This window comes from Peromyscus eremicus, chromosome 6 (assembly GCF_949786415.1).
Source record: "Peromyscus eremicus chromosome 6, PerEre_H2_v1, whole genome shotgun sequence".
Classification (NCBI taxonomy): domain Eukaryota; kingdom Metazoa; phylum Chordata; class Mammalia; order Rodentia; family Cricetidae; genus Peromyscus; species Peromyscus eremicus.
Window position 1 is genome coordinate 63900309 of NC_081421.1, and position 19221 is coordinate 63919529.

A 19221-nucleotide genomic window follows, 5' to 3' on the forward strand; every position below is an offset into this window, starting at 1 on the left:
TCCTGCGTGCACTCTGCCACCCTGACCAACAGGCCTTGCAGCTGTCCAGCGGGACAGTGAGCTTTCCCCAGCAGTGTCCTGCGAGATGCCCCTCGAGCTGATGAAGACGAGGGGACTTTGGGAGCAGCACAGGGAGGGCTCAGCATGACGGCTGCTTAGTGTCCCGTTCCGTGTGGCTCTCCTCAAACACCGTGGTGTCAAAGCTGTTGATGGTAGTTTGGCTCTTCTGTGGAATCTGTTGCAGCAACCAAGCCAACCGTAAATGCTCCAGGCTGCCCGCTTCCATTTGTCATTTTCATTTATGTTTTATTTCCTTTTATGCCTCTTCAGTTAAGAACACCTCATACTTTTCCCCTTGGGATACTTGTTTTTCCAACGTCTAAGATTTTCCAGCTGTGGGAGGCCTGGTTATAGAGCAGTTGGGGTCCAGATTTGGGTCCAAATCTGCCGATGGCTTAGACATGTTCATCCCTCTAGTCACCCTTTCTCTGATCAGTCTGAGTCTTTTGCTTACCTGTGTACCTCGGGGAAGACTGGCCTTGTTGAAGGTGGGTCCTCTTCCCCTCCGTGGGAACAGGACTTGGGTAGAATGAACTGAGGATTCCCGTTGATGGCAGCAGATTCAGGTCTTGGCATCTGCAGGCGAGAGGCTGAGTCACAGATTTGCTCCTCATTCTGATCCCACGGAAGTCACTACAGCAGCTGACAACTTTCTCATTCCATCCCACCCTCTCCTCACACGCCCCTCTGCCCCCCTCTGTCCACCAACATCCCTGAGATTCTGCACCAGGACGGCATGAACTCTCACACTACGGTTAACCAGGTTCTTGGTGGTTCACCTGTTACACCAAGCTGCACTGTGGCCAAATCTCATGAACACTCCCAGGTGATGAAAGCAAGCTTGGGATAACTTTCGGAAGCAAGAAGTTTCCATGGGAACATGAAGCAGTGAAGCTCAAACCCATAGGGACCAACAGGACTGGGCACTGGGGGAAGGGGGTCTCATGGCACTTCTTTGGTGGCCTCTACAGAACTCAGGCTGGGCACTTGCCTCTGACTTAGGCAATTTGTTCTCCATTTTTCTCACTCTCGTCAACTGTTTTTCTTTCTTTCTTTCTTTCTTTCTTTCTTTCTTTCTTTCTTTCTTTCTTTCTTTCTTTCTTTCCTTCCTTCCTTCCTTCCTTCCTTCCTTCCTTCCTTCTTTCTTTCTTTCTTTCTTTCTTTCTTTCTTTCTTTCTTTCTTTCTTTCTTTCTTTCTTTCTCTCTCTTTCTCCTTTTCTGTTTTCTGATTAGTGCTGATTAGAATGTGGCCACACTTTTTTTTTTCCATCTCATTCCTCCTCTCTCCCCTCTCCCAAGTTCTCTCCTCCTCACTCACATCCTGGAAAGAACTAGCAGTCTGGGTCTTAGCACTCCTCACACGGTTTTCTGAGGGTTGTTGGTGTCTGATCCCGCATTCACAACATTGCCTCTAGCAGACATGAATAGCTCCGGCATTACCACTCGTGACCTCCCTAGTCATATCCAGACAATGAATTTTCTACAAGAAATCAGAGCATGCAGGCCTGCAAGATGGCACATCGGCCCAAGCATACTGCCAAGCCTGGTAACCTGAGTTCACACCCCAGGACCCACAGCTAGGAGAGAACTGGCTTTATCAGGTTGTTCTCTGACCTCCACATGTGCACCATGGCATGCACGCGCATGCGTGTGTGCGCGCGCGCGCGCGCACACACACACACACACACACACACACACACACATACACATATGCATACAAATAATTAAATTTGATAAATTTTTTATTAAAATGGTGAGTATGCACTGAAGTTGGAATGCTGTTAAGAAGGCAGCACCCTCTGGAGAAACAGCTACAAGTCGAAAGAAATTGGATACTGGGATTTAGTCCACTTTGCTGTGTCCATATCATAAATAAATAAATAATGAATGAATGTATCTTTCTCACGTAAGACGAGTAGTTCCTTAGTTTAAGCACGGTGCTTCCTGTTAACAGTCCTCTGTAGTCAACCAGCTAGGCTTCGGGCCAGGGCGGGAGCTACAGGACTCCTGTCTAGACCCCAGCAATTGGGCCATGACCGGTTGTTTCGATGATGTTCCCAAGATCCATGTATCGAAGGGGGACTTGCTCCTCAGATGTCACACCCCAGCTTTCCCTGGGTGATTTAAGTGGAATTACTTCTGAACCCAGGGGAACCTGGGAAGAACCCTCTCTCTGATGTTCCATTTTTAATGCTAGGACACATCCTTCTTTTTGAATGTTCCATACAAAGGAGAGGGTTGATGTTGGCTTTGCTTGAGAGGAGAAGGAGCATGCATCCTCCCTCCAGGACAGTTTCTTTTAAGCTATTTTTGCTTTGGGCAGCCTGGCTAAATTGATTACAGCTATAGACCGGGCTGTCCAATTGCCTGTATCCTCTGAAAATTGGGCACAGAGTCTCCAGCAAGCCACGGATGCCAAGAAAACACAGCTATCCCCAAACAAACTGGGAAAATGAGTCAGAAAGAAAAGTTCACAGACTGGGTGCTGTGCTGGGACTGGGCGGCCGAATGGACAGTGTCACTTGGCTGTGGTAATGGGACCCTTGTGGAGAGCTAGGAGAAAACACTGTCACTTTCCACAGCAGCATCTCACATTGGCCGGCCGGCCTTCGTCAGCGAGGGGGGAAGGGCAAGTGCTGTAGGAAACGCATCTGTCCCAACTCTGCTGTTGGCTGTAGCGTCTCTGAGAAACAGTCTCATTTCCCACACATATTATAAAACCTACTAAGCCAAAAGTATGACTAGTGGATTCCTTCATCCCCAACATCTCCAACTGCAAGCTAGCCTTGGCTCTCTGCTTTACTTTGTGGCAGGGGAAACTCACTGCTAGCATTCCTAAGTCCGACACCTTTTTCCATAGGTGGTGGTCAGGGTGGTATCCATGTTCAGGAGAGGGCAGCGGTCTGTGAGGAGAATCCAGAGATGGTTTCCACTGGCCATCAGAGAACCAGGCAAAGGGATTCTGTCTTTCTCCCTCAGGATTCACAGGCCACCAGGCCACACAGAGAAGAGTGTTTCTAAACAGAGACAGCCAAGTGCATAGCTAAAGGACAAGGCAGGAAAAGTTGTCCCGCTCTTCTGTGGCTCACCTCAGGCCTGCCACTTTGCTCCTCCTCTGCTGTGCTCTCCTGTGGGGGTCGGGAGGTAAAGGTGGGGGTAGGTGGGAGCTCCCTGAGCAGACTAGGAACTTTATTCTACAGAGGCTGAGGGTGCTCTTCTGGATCCCTTAAATCCTAGCTGCAGGCAAGAGCACAGTCATCTTTAAAGTCCCTGCATGTTGGTGAATGCGTGAGGCTCCTTCTGAAAGTCGGTTCCTGGTGCTGAGTCACAGCCTCGAGCCTCAGGGAGAAAGACCCACACATGGGGCAGGCACTATAGTCAGTGCCTATCCAAGTGTCCCCTTTGGGAGGCCATACGCATCCTCGGGGAGAATGCATTGCCTCTCCATCTGGCTGGTCTCAGGACTTCCTCAACTGCCAGGTGTGGCCGGCACACTGCAGTCCACACGGTGGGGGGTTTCTTTCTCCCTGCTGGGCTGGAGCTGGTGTGAGCTCAGGACAGCATCAGATAGACAGACAGGCTTCTATGTGCTGGACCCTCTGTCACCTGCTGCACCGCACAGGAGCCTGACTGTCCATGGGTTTATTTCCCCAAAGACTCATCCTAGCCATACAGTGCTGAGAATCGGCCAGCTCTATGAAGAATCATCCCCACATGTCAGGGTCACAAGACAAGAAGCATTGCAGACCCCTTCTTGGGTGGGGTATCAGGGCACAAGCAGGTTTTGATGGGCTTTATGGCATGTGTTGATCAGTCAGAGACCTGGAGTCTTATACCATTCCCCTGAAATGCCCACACTGAGCATGGGCACACCGAGTCTTGTGTTTTGCCTCCTAACTGTATGTTTTCTCTCCTGGGGCCCTCCACTGTTCTCCGGCAGGGCGCAGGGTGCACCGCCCTCGTGGTAGCTGTGGTTGCCCGAAAGCTCGAACTCACCAAAGCAGAGAAGCATGTTCACAACTTCATGATGGACACTCAGCTCACCAAACGGGTAAGATGCCTTGTGCCCGTGCCTTCATGTGGGTTCACAGCTGAAGAGGGAGCTGGTCAGAAAGAGATCAGACCGTGTTCCTGAGCGAAAGAGGCGAAAGAGATTAACCGTGTTCCTCTAAGTGCAGTTAGGGGAGCCCCAGCTCAGGCATTCGGCTCCTGCTCGATGAGGGAATCCCATCAAACCAGGTGAGCTCACCATTAAGTCACTGCATGCTTCAAGCAACCAAATAATTTTCCTGATAATTAGATCAATCGCACACAGTGATAGCAGCCACCTCCCTGCCTGATGGGGTCAAATCAATCACCCAGTGTGATGCTAGGTTTTTGTCTCTGCTCAAATATGTTCATGATTCTCATTAAGAAGGGCAGTAGAAAGTCTTAAAATTATACTGGAGATGCATCTAAATCCAATCCCTTTTAAAAAGCCATTTAAAGAGATTGTTCAGTAGAGCCCGCATTCCCAAATATTGTTGCTCATCAAAATGCCATCCTCCAGTTGGGCTTTGGGGCTTTCTGGATAATGGCTCTCACTTGCACCCTTATGAACGTGGCTTAGGAAGAAGAAAAGCTGAAAATACAGGAATGGGGTGATTAGCTGCTGCTCAGACACCCCCACTGGGTTGTCAGAGAAAAGGAAGCCCATTTAAGCCAGGCACAGTGATCCCAGAACACAAGAGGCTGAGGCAGGAGGACCGTTGCAGGTTTGAAGCCAGCCTGGGCCACCTGGTAAACCCGGCTTTAAAACAAAATAAAAAAAAAAACAAGCAAAAATTAATAAGGCTCCTCTGGAACAGAAAAAGAATAAGGCTTCCAGGACAACAGACCCAACAAACTAGGTAGGAACTGTTTCTTTAACAACAGCTTTCATGCAGTCTTGAAGCAAATGGCAGCCTGAAGGACAGTCAGGTATGTGACCTCCTGAAAGACTTTTCTTCTCAAGTTGAATAACCAGGACCCCATGCCCTACGCAGGCCTTGGGCCCCAGGGAAGCACTTCAAGGGGGTATGAATCCACCAGCAACCCCACAGTCTTAGTTGAGGATTTGAATGCTAGAGAAATTCTTCTGTGATTAACGTTTCAAAGGCGTAAAAATGTGTTAGAAATAAAGACAGGCAGGAAGACAGAACAAAAGGAGACCCGAGAAGGAGCGGGTGGGCCCTCGGGGGGAAACCAGTGCAGAGTGTATGGTTGCCAAGGTCTCTCAGCTTCTCAGCAGAATTATTTACAGCGTTTGATTGTTGGGTCTTTGATGGGGGGCAGGGGTTCTTTAAAGAGCTGCTGCAGATAGGAACCTGTACCAGCAAATCTTCCCATATCGTTGGCATACAGACCATAAGGAGCATCATGGCCCCGAGCCACCAGCCAGACAGAAGAAAACACAGAGCTGCAACATGACAGTATGACACTGTCACCCTGCAGCGCTCACATCAAATGCTCTGAGGATCCTCATCCTCAGCCCCCTCTCCAAGTGTGCCGCAAACATGCCAGCACCGAGGGGAAGGCTAGGGGTATGAACTGCCCAAATGCAAGTGTCACCCTGAGTCAACTCAGTTTTCTGCTTTGGAGCCCCACAAGCGAGAGGAGAGGAGAGGAGAGGAGAGGAGAGGAGGGGAGGGGAGGGGAGAGGAGAGGAGAGGAGAGGAGAGGAGAGGAGAGGAGAGGAGAGGAGAGGAGAGGAGAGGAGAGGAGAGGAGAGGGCTTTTGCCTCCCAGCTCTTCCCAGAGGTTGTTTGCCAAGAACAGAAACATTAACATTCTCTTGTTTACTCTGGTGGCTTTTTAAAGCCGAGACTGTACTTTGTATTTTCATGCTATTCCTTTGTCCTTTCCATTTTTCACCCAGTAAATCAGACACTAGGGGAAAATAAAGCCAAGGAAAGCCAGCCCTCTCGTGGGCCAGGAAAATAAGCACATTTTTTTTCCTGCTCTCTAATTGTAGAAGGAGATGAGGTTGTGGTTGCTAATTTCAATCTTTCAAAAATAATTCACTAAAATCCTCTTCAAGTCCACTTACTTTTGAAGGAATAGGGCTGAAAATCAAATCCACGGATATTTATTGCTCGTCTATGAGTGCAAGGTGCCTTCTTAATTGAATAACATCTCACTTTTCTCAGAACAGTTAAATCCGCTGAAATGTCCCTTTAATATCTTATATCTCTTCCCAGAGAAATAAACACAAAATGGATGGTTCTTACAGAGGGAGACTTTTGAAGCTGGCAGTACTGAGACTTTACAGAGGTCCTTCTGCATGACCTTGACTGAACCGAAGCTGGCCCTGACCTCTGACCACTAGGGAAGCCCTAGAGGGTCCTGGCCTGTCCTTTGCCCTTTCCAAACGGCCGTGTGTCCAGATACAGTGACTCATGGGCCAATGAGATGCAAAGACTGATCCCAAGACTCCAGTGAATTCCCAGAGAAAGACCCAGTGCAGGAGCCGCCGGGGCCTGTTGCCATTCAGTAGTGGACAATTAGTAGGCTCACCCCAATAAAAGCAACCCCTTGCAAGTGTATGCAGTATTAATCCTTCAAACATCAAAGCAGAAAGAAAACATGAATCATAGCCTGTGAATCAGAAAAATGCGAGTCATTCTGCTGTTAATTTATCTAGCCTGTCTAACTTCAGCCCAGCCTCTCCGGGTAGCACCAGGCTGTTGGTATTTGGTTACAAGTCAATGGTTGGACCCCGACTAACAGAGATGGGAAACATCACGTTGAGAGACTGCCAGCCAGCCTGTCTCCAGCGCTTGATTGGAGGTGTCCATTAGAACTAGAACTTGTTCTGGTAGCATGAAGGACAGACTCACTTCTGGCTTTCCCAAACCCAAACATGTCTCCTTCCACCTGAATAACTTGTCAACCTTGGTGGCAGCGTCACTTCTGTATTTAGTGGGACTGGATCTTCCCGCACTGACTTTTCAGTCACTGCTGCTGTTAATCTATAATTATGACGTATTGCCAACCCTTGGGCTACTCAACAATATCTAAGGAAGTGACACATAGCAGCACAGTGCATGGATGCGAGATGGCCAAGTGCCCCACTGACTCCCCACTCAGACCTGTGGTAGGCTCTCTAGTCAATTTGACAAGTGTGTGACTTGGGGTGACCTCCTTCTCCTTGCAGAGGGTTACCTCCCCACCCCATAGTCTCATCAAACTACATTTCCCATGAAATCGGTGAGTAAAGCCAAACCCAGCAGCCCTGAACTACTTCCGGCTCCTGACTCTTCAGGGCTGCTAACAAACATCCCTGTCCCTCCAGTGTCCAGGCCCAAAGACCGTGCCAGTTCTGACCAGTCTGCTTGTAGCCCACAGGGCCCCGCCCATGTGTCTTGGCTGTTCACACACGATGACCCCTCCAATGCTCCTCTTGCCCATCCGTAAAGCACGCTCTTCCTGGTTTCCCCTGCTGTAAGTTCTGATTATCCTGCATCCACGCCCCAGTCTCCCCCAAAGCGCAGTCATCCTGCACTCGGCTTCCCCTTGGATCCCTTCAGACCTGAACATATCACTACCACCCTCAAAAACCTTGGGCAGACCTGGAACCTGCTGAACAGTCCTAAATAAAACTTGAACTCTGAGAAAATGTCAAAGGCTGGGAGAAAAATGTTTCCAGCAGGCTTATTTAAAGACTTACTCTTAGCAGGGGTGTTTTATAGGGAAACATAATGTCAGTTGCTGTTCTGCAGACGTGGAAGACTAGCTAAGGAACTCTAGATGGATGGCCCACAGCTGGTCTGGCTCAGGAGTAGGTCCCCAGAACAAGCCTTTCTCTGCAGAGTTCATTAGGTAATCAATCATGCCGTTACCAGGAATGCTAATTCTCCCAGACGAGGATTGCAAATGGCGTTCCCACAAAGGCTGTGACCCAGAGAGACTGGGCATGGTGTTTCTTTACGGACAATAGAAGAGAAGCAGTGTACTGGAACAGGAGAGACTCCGGGGATGAGCTGGTCCAAACCAGATGTGAACACTCAGGTCCAGAGAGGGACAAGGTAGTGATGCCCAGCATGAGCAGCTAGTCATGCCTGTCTAGGATCTAATTAGTTTGCTGGAATCAGCAGCCCTCCACTCACCACCCAACGTGGTCAGTTCCTTGAGCTTTGCATTGTGGCTAGGGTCCCAGACCTGTTAGGGAGAAGAGCCAGTTTAACTCCACATTAGCTGAGTGTCATCTTAATATCACTGTGAATGATCTGCCATTTATCATGAGTCGCTTCAGGTAGAGCTCAAACTCCAACACCGAACCACAGAATACATCTTCTCTCCCCATTCCAAATTCCTACCAAAAATGGGGGCAGAGCCCTTTCTAGGTAAGGCAGGGAGTATGGAACACAATGGAAGAAAAGACAGGAGGTATAAGCAGGGTGATGAGAGAGAGGGTAGTCTCAGGAAGTCAGCAAGAAGTCAGTGGAGAAAGACGAGGAGAGAGGGGGCTGGCAGGTTGAAGGGAGCAGCCTCCTCCTCCAGTTCTGGTTCTAATGGACACCTCCAATCAAGCTCTGGAGACAGGTTGGCTTGCAGTCTCTCAACGTGATGTCTCTCATCTCTCTTAGTCCGGGTCCACCCATTGACTCGTTGAGATAGTAAAGTCATAGCTGCCATGCTGACCTGGATTCTCCCTTTGCCCTCTCTAACCGAGAGAGACACTGTTCTCTGGGTAGGGGTCCTGGCAGCATAGCTGGGGACCCACCAGTGGGTGAATTACTCAGTTTGGCTTCCTGTAGCCACTGAGCGCATGGGTACCCAAGGAAGGAGCGCTTTTCATCCCCCTTGCCTCCCTTGCCCCTCTCCCTGCAACTCACAGCCCTTCTGTGATACCTTGTAGCAGTTACCCCGGCAGAGAGGTGGCCAGAGCAGCCAGTAACATGGCATGCTGTGGCCAAGAGTGCAGAGACATGTGTCCTCTTGTATGTTTTCTTTTCTTGGGGGCTGGGGCCATGAGAAGAAGCTGACACATATTGGAAAAGTAATATCAATAAAGTGATAATAGGCCTATGAGATGGCTCAGTGGAAGAAGGCACTTGCCACCAAGCACGTTGACCTAAGTTTGATCCCTGGAACCCCATGGTAGAAGGAAAGAGCTGACTCCCAAAAGTTATCCTCTGATCTCTCTACATGTACACAGTGGTGTGTAGGTAGAGTTTTTCTGTTCTTCAACCACTCTCAAATAAACACAATGAGGCTTATATTAATTACAGATGCTCGGTCAACAGCTCAGGCTTATTGATAACTAGTTCTTACATTTTAAGTTAACCCATATTCCTTATTTACACTCTGCCACGTGGCAGTACTTTTAGTAGCATGGCATGTTCATCTGCTCCCTCAGCATCTGGCTGGCAACTCCAGACTCCACTCTTCTTCCTCCCAGCATTCTCAATTTGGCTTTCCCGCCTAACTTTTCCTGCCTATCCTGTTCAGCTATTGGCCAGTCAGCCTCTTTATTAAACCAATCACACAGTGATTCACACAGTATACAGAAGGATTACTCCACAGCAGTGGTGCATACACCACCCCACTCCCCCACCCCTGCAATAAACAGATAAATGTAGTGGAAGATACAAGAAAACTAAGTGACTGTGCATCGGAACCCACCATGGCCAGGCTTTATGCTAAATGTTCTATGTGTATTCTCCTTTAATCAACACGGGAGTCCATCTTGCAAATGAGTACCACTTATAAGACTCCAGCTCTGAGTCACGCTTTAGTTTTCTTTAAAGCACACAGTATCTGATACTGTGTTTTTACCTGCATACTTCCTTACCCAAAGATTATAAATTCCATGACAGCAAGAATGCTATCGGCTCTCCAGGAGTGGTAGTGCGTGTCTGTAATCCCAAGAAGCTGCGGCAGAAGGATTTTAAGTTTGAAGTCAGTCTGGGATAATAGTGAGTTCAAGGTTGGTCTAGGCTACATCATCAGACCCAGTCGTTTGTTGTAAGAGAATGGTATTGATTAGTTGATCTTTATGCTCTCACTTTCTAGAACAGTGTCTGGCTCATCATAGGTACACATTAATATTCATTAATTGTCCTTTAAATGGGTGGAGAAAATAAATCTCAGAGAATTCGGCAACAGATTTAAGGTGGAGCTAACAACCCACCCACTTACCGCATTTATGGAGGTTAATATGTGAAATAATGTAGATGTTAGTGTTCTCTGAAGCCTGGCACAGTGCTCGGTAAGAGTAAACTCAGTTATCTGGGAGATCTTCAGTGGACCTGTTTCTTCCCCAGGCCCACTAATGTGAAGAGTCCTTTCTAGCCAGGTATTGTGGGATATTCCTTTAATCCCAGCACTCAGAAAACAGTCAGGTGGATCTCTGTAGGCCAGCTTGGTCTACATAGCAAGTTCCAAGCTTTCCGGGGTTGTTTAGTGAGACCCTGTCTCAAAACAAACCAAGTTCTTCCTGTAGTATATAGACCCTAATCAGAATGAAGACAGTAACGTGAGAGACAGAGAGCTTATCTTAGATAGAGACTGGGTGAGCACAGTCAGCCTGCATGCTTACGGGTCTGGGAGCTGGAGAGCTGGCCTTTTTCACACAGAAGATCCTTACTTAGCCCTCTTCAATGACATCAACTCAGCCTATCAGAGCCAACATTTAATGTCCTCGCCAGCTCACTGCTTCCCTCTCAAGCCCCGACCCTCCCAACCCAGCATCCTGGGAACATCTTTTAGGTTTGGCACCCTTGTTCATCAGGAGAGCTCAGAGGGTACCTAAGTCTTCGTCAGGGAAAGGTGTCTCCACTCTGGAGGCTGAGAAGGCCCCAGGACAGGCTGAAAGGGCTGTCTTCTCAATCATGCTCAGAGCCGGGCGCCAGGTGAAATGGAGGGAGGCTGACTCAGGAGAGCCAAGTGCGGTCAGTTAAAGCCTATTGCCTTTTCTCTTGCAGATATTGATCTACTTAGCTTTATGCCAGGCTGTTTGCTAGCAATTAATTTCAGTCAGAGCAAGGGCTTGCGTTTAACGTTACTTTCCCGAATGCTCAGGGGCCTCCCTCTCAAACCCATAAAGATGATGTGATGCTTTTCTGCCATTTGTCCAAACTGTGACTTCAGGATCTTTCATTTAGGATAGAGTTCAAGGCAAGAGTTGAAGTCTGTGTTCTGTCATGTTGCTGAATGGGGGCCAGAATGACTTTAAAAAGCAAGACAAAAACCAAACTAACATCCTTCCCAATTCCTTGATGCTGGGAAAGAGGAAATGGTTCTGTTTGAATTCAGATGAAGTCCAGACCTGCCTCCCTTCAGACCGTATGAGAATCATATGCACCTCTTGGACTTGACTCTTGATTAGTCTTGGCCATTAGCTCTCTGTGTGAGTCTGGCCTTTCACTCCATCTCCGAAGCGGTTTCCTTCTATTTTAAGTGGGGAGCTTGAGTTGTATAATAATAACTAATATCTGTCTGACACCTCAAGATTTGCATAGTGCTCAAATCCACATGGACTGCTTGCCATTGGTAAGCTGATGGGCTGAGGCATGTGTGTGCGTGTGTGTGCATGTGTGCATGTGTGTGTGTGTGTATGTGTGTGTGTGTGTGTGTGTATGTGTGTTAGATGCCTTCCCCTATAATTATAATTATAGATAATAATAAGCATTTGCTTCTAAACTGTACAGGGCCTACAGGCTTTCCCATTTCAAATGTTTGTTAGCAGGACACAGAGACTATTGTCAAAGGCTTGTCCATTTTGTTATTCTGTGGCTCTATGAGCATTCCTAAGAAGGGACTGTGTAACTAGGGCCCGGCCCATCCTTGTAGAGGCTTGGGCAGGCTTTTTCCCTCCTACTTACCTTTAAGGCTTTCCTTGGAGGCTGAGCACCTATGGAAACTGGAAAGATCCTACAGCAAATTGCCCATCCCTTTAAAGGACACGGCAGCGTCTTCTCTGCCAGGAGAAAGCCCTCTCTTCCCACCACCTCCTTAGCCAACCAGAGCCAAGGCCCAGAGCCCATCATCTGCTGCCCCTCCTTGCTAGCCAGACACCGGCCATCTCCAGCCTCAACTCACCACCTGCTCACTGTCCAACAAGACAGTGCCAGAGGTGGCCGAGGAAGCATTTAAAACCATTTTCACAGGAGATTTTTTTTTTTCAACTGAACAACAACCAAAAAAGCAATATTTATGTCACTTAGACATTCCTGAGAAGACTTAGATGTTCTTTTAAAAACATCATGTCAGCGCCAATGAAGAATATAACCCATCCTTAGTAATAGATTTTTGAAACACACACACACACACATTATCAGCCTGCTAAGCAATGTTTCCCAGGCCTTCCCACACGTCTCAGCATGTTAGCTATGCCCATCTGCTGGTGTGTCGGTCTGAAGAAGCTGGTCTGTACTCTCTGGTTTTATTAAAATCCTATCTGGGGAGTCGTCTGATCTTTTCTACTCTGGTCTCCCCACTTCCGGGCCCTGGGCCTGTGGTCCTGTGCCAGTGTGCGTGGCTGACAGAAACGGAGACGGTGAATAAGAACTAGGTTCAGCTTGCACTTAATAGGGTTGTCTCCTCTTGTTCTTACCACTAAGTGCTGAAGATGTCTGTGTTTGGATTGAAACCTTGTCCCCTGCCATCTGGATGCCATTGATATGTCTCAGCTCAGTCGTGAGCTGGAGGATATCAGCGGTTTCCATGTCAACAGATGACAGAGTTGTATGTGGAGCTGTGTGACTGTGGTGCCCTGGGAAGCCAGTCTCAGAGAAACAGCTGTGCTCCCACACCTAAGTACCTTCCCTGATTCTCAGACATCCCTGGGATGATTTCAGTTTTGTGCCAATTACATTTACATGGGTAACTGCAGCAATAAAATGTGGCCGTTTAGAAAAGGAACAACGGCCTTGTTGGTACCTAGCATTGCGGTTTGGAGGAAAGACATTTCCTCAAAGACACCTTTTAAAATCTCTGCTTGGTAGGGAGCCTGTGACTGTCAAGTGAAGTGTGGCAACCTGAATGTGAGGGCATCCATGGCATGTATTTATTGATCCAAACTGTACCCCAGACTTCAAGGCCTTGCTAAGAAGACTGTCTAAATATAGTATCGGCAACGGCGGCCGTGAGGCGGCGACGAAGCCATTAAGAAGGAGGAGAAATGCCTCTCAACTCCAAGCTCCAGTCTACTGTGTCCGATACAAGATTAATAAGATATGTGTTTTAATCCTCTGCTCTCAGTTTCATGCTCTTGATTAAGAAAATGGATCTTTGAGGAAGCATCTTCTCAGGAGGTAGATGGTAGATGTTTTCGCACAGGAAAACACTGTGTGGGCCAGGACTTCACCTGACAGTGCTTCTTTCCTTTCCCTTAGATCAAGAATGCCGCCGCCAACGTCCTCCGGGAAACGTGGTTAATCTATAAACACACAAAGCTGCTAAAGAAGATTGACCACGCCAAAGTCAGGAAACACCAGAGGAAGTTCCTCCAGGCGATCCACCAGTGAGTACCAGAGCAGTGTGCGGTGTAGCCAAACTGAATTCGGGAGACCCCAGCTTGGCTGTACTTCTCAAACCAGGGAGGCATGGAAGAGATCCACTCTGTTCTGCTCAAAAAGCACCCAGTCCAGGCCCTCCTTTCACTCACTGCTCCTGTGAGGCAGTAGGCAGGCTGCTGTGGAAGGTAAAGCTCAGAGCAAGAACCTAAAGGCTCTCATGCTACCCAGACATACAGACACACATATGCATAGACACACATGGACACACATACACATGTTCACAGACACACATATGCACAGTAACACATGGACACACACACATGCACACACATGCATAGACACAGACACATTATAGACACATATACACATAGACATATACACATATGCACAGAAAAACACATACATACAGAACCACGTACCTTCACATATGTATGTTCAGACACACATACACTGCAACTCACTGGTTCCTTTTGTAATAGAGGAATAAGTTTTGTAAAGTATAGAGAGCTGGGTATGGTGGTTCATGATTGTAATCCCCAAACTCAAGAGGCTGAGGCAGGAGGATCACCATGAGTTGAAAGCCACCCCGGACTACAAATTCAGTTTGAGACCAGTCTTGGCTACCAATTGAGACCCTGCCTCCTCCCCCCGCCCCAAATAAATTCATAAGTAAATAAGTGAACAGGGCAGAAAAGGGAAGCCCGGACAGTCAGGAAGCAGACATTGGAGGTGGTAGACCCAGACGAAAGCTGTGGGAGCAGCGTGAGCAGCAAGGAAGTGAAAGCAACCTGGGCAATTGAGGCAGGAGTTTGCTTCCTTGGGGCCCTGCCAGCTCTAATTGTGTCAGCTCCTGCCGGTGTTCAAGGTCCCAGTGCTAAGTTCTGAGCTCAGGTGCAGCGGAGGGCTAACTCTGAGTGTGGACTTGAACTGCCTGTTCCAACTCTTCCCCCACAGACTGAGGGGCGTCAAGATGGAGCAAAGGAAGCTGAGTGACCAGGCCAACACCCTGGTGGACCTTTCCAAGGTGAGTGGCATCCAGGACAGCCCTGGCCGCATCCACAGCACAGTGCAGGACCGGGAAGACAAAGACAGCACTCTCTGATTGACAAGCGTCTAGCTTCATGTTTTTTACATGTGTGATCTACCGGTGTGCCCTGTCTTTTCATAGTTGGCGTTGGTTTCTTAAGTTAAATAGCTCAGATTTGTCTTTGCTCATAACTAATTCACTAACCCAGTTCTTACCGGTGTGTTGTTTATTAGCTGTGCATCGAGGGGCTTCTAAAGATGACTGAAGTCACACAGGAAGCATCTTAGTGAGGCGCAAATGGGACAAGGGTTCTGCAGATGGCCTGGGTTATGTGTACTTCAGATGGTTCTTTTCAATTTGTCATTATAATAGGAATTCATATTCCTATGTCTTCTGATCCTCACAGCCCAGATTTTCCTGACCTCAAATTGATGGTGGCAGTGGTTGTGTGTGTGTGTGTGTGTGTGTGTGTGTATGTGTGTGTGTGTGTGTGTGTGTATGTGTGTGTGTGTGTGTGTGTGTGACAACAGGCAGACAGCTGACAGTGGACATGGAGGTCCTGAGAGCCTAAGGTCTTAAGGCCCATTATGACATTGTCAGGCAGTGTTTCTCGCCTTTACTGCCATAAACACCCTAACGAGACTCTCTTCTTGAAAATCAACACTGTAGGCAGAGCTGAGTATGGGCAATCTGACCAGGAGGCCTCCCGCCGCCCCTCAACCCCCACTGCCTTCGGATAGAAATTATATAGCAAGTGCATAGCCCAGGGCCAGGCTGGGAGAACACTCCAGCAGATGTCCATTGTAATGGAAGCTCATTCCCTGGGAAAGCAAAGGAAACTCCCTCAGGCCAATTAGGCACCTTTGAAAAGAGCCTGCAAGCAGAAATTACTGGTTGCTGGGCCATGTGCAGGCGCCTCATTCAATAGAGGGACCAAGGCAAAGAAAGGACTTCCTATGCCTGTGAGGACTTCAGTCACAGCAGGGAGACACCCACAGACCCATATGCCAGTAGAAGGGGTATTCAGGTGGAGTGTGGGGTTTCCCAGAGCCCAGTGTGGGAGGAGGTGAATGGACCCCCGGATCCTTGGGCATGTTGGTTGATACTCTAGAAGTTGTATACCCACTAGAAGTACGTTGTAAATGGAGCCATTTCTCCCAAGGAGACGATGTCACACCACCTCCTCTCTCCTGCTCAGGGGCTTGTTCAAAGAGCCACCTCTTCCCCTCTCTCCCCACAACCCGGCTCACCTTGGGCTTAATTGACTTTCTTTTGTTCTTAATTCTAAATTCTCAAGAGAGGTGATTTGATTGGCCAGTTTGAGTCACATGTCTGCGTTTAGACCAATCAGCTGAGTCTGGGAAGAAGAAGAAAACAGTTAGGACCCACTCTGTGAGCCTTGGGTGCAGCTCAGTGAGATGCCCCAAGATATTTCTTTGCGTGCTAGCAATGTCTGACGTCCCTCCTCTTAGCAACAGGACACGGTGGCTGATACAGCTCCCAGAATATCAGGTAAACCAAGCCTTGAGCTCATCTTCTGCACTGCTGCCCAAGTCTCTCGGAGACAGACTGTCTCATGGATGGGGTGAAAGAAATGGCTTGGAGATCAGAGCACTTGTGTGCAAGCATGAGGATCTGGCTTTGAATGCCCAACCCTCACACTGAGAGCCAGGCAGAACTGCGTGTGCCTGTAACTTCAGCATTGGTGGGCAGAGAAAGTGAAGTGTTGATGGCCAGCCCTCGCTTAGCCAAGACAGCAGTCTGGTTCGGTGAGAGGCCCGGTTTCCAGGGAATAAGGCAGAGAACAATAGAGAAAGATACTCTACATCCTCCTCTGACTTCTGCATGCTGGAACCCATGTACTGGCACCCACAGAGTCACATGCATGCAACACACACACACACACACACACACACACACACACACACACACACACATACACACACACAGTGTTAGAAAGCCATTCTCCTGCATTGCATTGGGAAATTAAGCCATCTGGCACTGGGGAGTGAAGTACATGGGGACGTGTAAAGCCATTGTAAGGGCCATGCATAAGACCCGAGGAGGAGGTGGACTCTGATACTCATCCATCTAGTCCTTGTCTTTTCCTCTCACGGGACCAGCCCAAATTCTAGCAGCAACTGTGTGTGTTTCGTGTTGGTCTCCGTTCACCCAGCACCTGTCATCGAGCACCGGCAAGGGAAGGGAAGCATCTTGAAGCCGTGCTCCCTCCTTTTCCCCTTGGGCCTCACCTCCCTCCTCCCCACCTCTGCGCTTTGCTCCTCCCTACATTAAGAATGTGGCCTCCCAATGGCATTTTCTGTATCAAACAGGCCCCACGTATGGTGTCAGAGCTGGGAGGGCTTGGACCCCTTGCCAGATTCCTTCAGTTTCTTCAGCGGAGATATAAAAGGACTCCCACCATCTAAGACTTGGGTGAACAGATAAGATAGGAACTGCTGCTTTGTGGGCTGTGGAGGTCTCAAGAGCAACAGTGTTGTTATGAACACAGAGAAGGAAGCCGGACCCACGGAGCAAGATGGCCATCACCCAGGCACACAGAGCAGGCCATCAGGGTGCCCCTGGGGCCCAGCCTGGGATGCGTGGTCCATCCATTCTGGGGGGACCATGCCCGGTGAGGAGGCACTTGACTACTCAGGTCACCCTTTTTCTGAGGATGTCACCCTTTCCCTGAGGATGTCACCCTTTTCCCGGGGGTGCAGAGCTGACTAGAGAGGAACTGTCTTCATATCGACTCCCCCAATATTCCTGTTGCGAGAGGTGGGGGCTCTCCTGCAGTTCACCGGTGTCTCTTCTGTTCTGCTGCGGCCTGTGTGCTCCGCCTTCGTCCTGTTTCCCCCTCACCCTGCTTCCTGCTTCCTGCTTCCTGCTTCCTGCTTCCTGCTCCTCTGGCCTCTGGGGTCACCATGGCTTCCACATTCTCCTAAAGCAGTGGTTTCTCAGCCTTCCTAATGTTACAACCCCTTAATACAGTTCTTCATCTTGTGGTGACCCCCAACCGTAACATTATTTCATTTCTACTTCATAACTGTAATTTTACTACTGTTATGAATCGTAATGTAAATATCTGGGATCACAACCCACAGGTTGAGAAATGCTGTCCTAGAGTAATGACAGGCGAAATGAGATTAGGGTGTCACTGGCAGATCCCACAGAGACACAGTTCCACAGCCCTGCCCCGCCCCGCCCCCACTGCCATCAGAATCCCTTCTTCTGGCTCCAGGAGTGAGAGACTCCTTAATTTCACTCCCAAGTGAGTCTAGGATTCTGCAAGTGGCACAGGGGCCACAGGGTGTCTATGCAGGGAGTTCTGGTAACGAGTGGGACCCAAGAACACTGTGTGATAGTGTTGGGGGCAGGACACCATCAGGAGAACCTTCAAGGCAGCATTTGCCAGGAAGTGTGGGAGGCATGACCGTTCCAAGGAGTCAAGTGTAATCTAATCAACCAAGACCTCAGCCAGGTGGGACGACCCTTAAAAGAAGCACCCTGTTCCAGGTCTTTGTACCTCCTCTTAGGCCAAGGAGCAGAAAGGTGTCTCCTCAGCAGGGCAGCCCCTTCTGGTCCAGGATCATGCCTGAGGCATTAATCACATTTTGTATTCTGGCTGCTGGATAGAAAAGGGGGTGGAGGGGGGATGCAATCTTGTAACTGTATAGTTATTAACTTCAATTTTGTAAGGAGGCCAGGCTAAGAGAGGTTAAGGGACCTGCTAGTGAGCTGAAGGCTTGCAGCTTCAACCTTGACTTGTTAATTGTGAGTCTGTGGCATTGACCATCCCCACCTCAGTGCCTTCTCCTAAATCAGTAGATGAGATGCCAGTTCTCTGTATGAACCTGAGAGCCGTTTAGAGCTTTATTCAATATAAGAAAAAAAGGAATGTTTCTTTTCTTCAGTGCATATTTACTATTTAAAATTGATAATTGAGTTGGGCATGGTGACCCCCACCTTTATTCCCAGCACTCAGGAAGCTGAGAAAGGGCAGGTCTCTGTGAGTTCCAGGCCAGCCAGGTCCACATACTGAGTTCCAGGCCATCCAGGGTTACGTAGTGAGACCCTACATCAAAAGAGCAAAACAAAACAAATTATAAAATTGACCATTGATACCCACTTCTTTCAGAATAAGAAAAATAGAGTGCCCACCTTGGCCTTTCCATCACCTGGAAGGTCCTGGAGTTCTCCTTTGGTGACATGGGATACAGCTGGGCAGAGGTGGTTCCTGCTGCAAGGTGGAGGGCATTTCATCTCCCCATGGCAGATTCCCCTGTGGTGATGGTCTCCTTCCTGTCTTCCACTCTGTCACCCCCAGATGCAGAACGTCATGTATGACTTAATCACAGAGCTCAATGACCGGAGCGAAGACCTAGAGAAGCAGATTGGCAGCCTGGAATCCAAGCTAGAGCACCTCACAGCCAGCTTCAATTCCCTGCCCCTGCTCATCGCAGACACCCTGCGCCAGCAGCAGCAGCAGCTGCTCACTGCCTTCGTGGAGGCCCGTGGCATCAGTGTGGCAGTGGGAACTAGCCACGCACCTCCCTCTGACAGCCCGATCGGGATCAGCTCCACCTCCTTCCCAACCCCATACACAAGTTCAAGCAGTTGCTAAATAAAACTCCCCACTCCAGAAGCATTA

General features: G+C 48.9%; 1 protein-coding gene across 1 annotated transcript in view; it reads left to right on the forward strand.

Annotated features, from left to right (window-relative positions):
- The window catches only part of Kcnn3 (potassium calcium-activated channel subfamily N member 3), a 144786-nt gene extending 125565 nt beyond the window's left edge, over positions 1-19221 (forward strand). Inside the window, exons 5-8 of the mRNA XM_059265688.1 lie at positions 4001-4111; positions 13418-13545; positions 14495-14564; positions 18898-19221. Coding sequence (XP_059121671.1) covers positions 4001-4111; positions 13418-13545; positions 14495-14564; positions 18898-19194 — 606 coding nt within the window. The 3' untranslated portion in view covers positions 19195-19221. The remainder of the gene's footprint in view (positions 1-4000; positions 4112-13417; positions 13546-14494; positions 14565-18897) is intronic.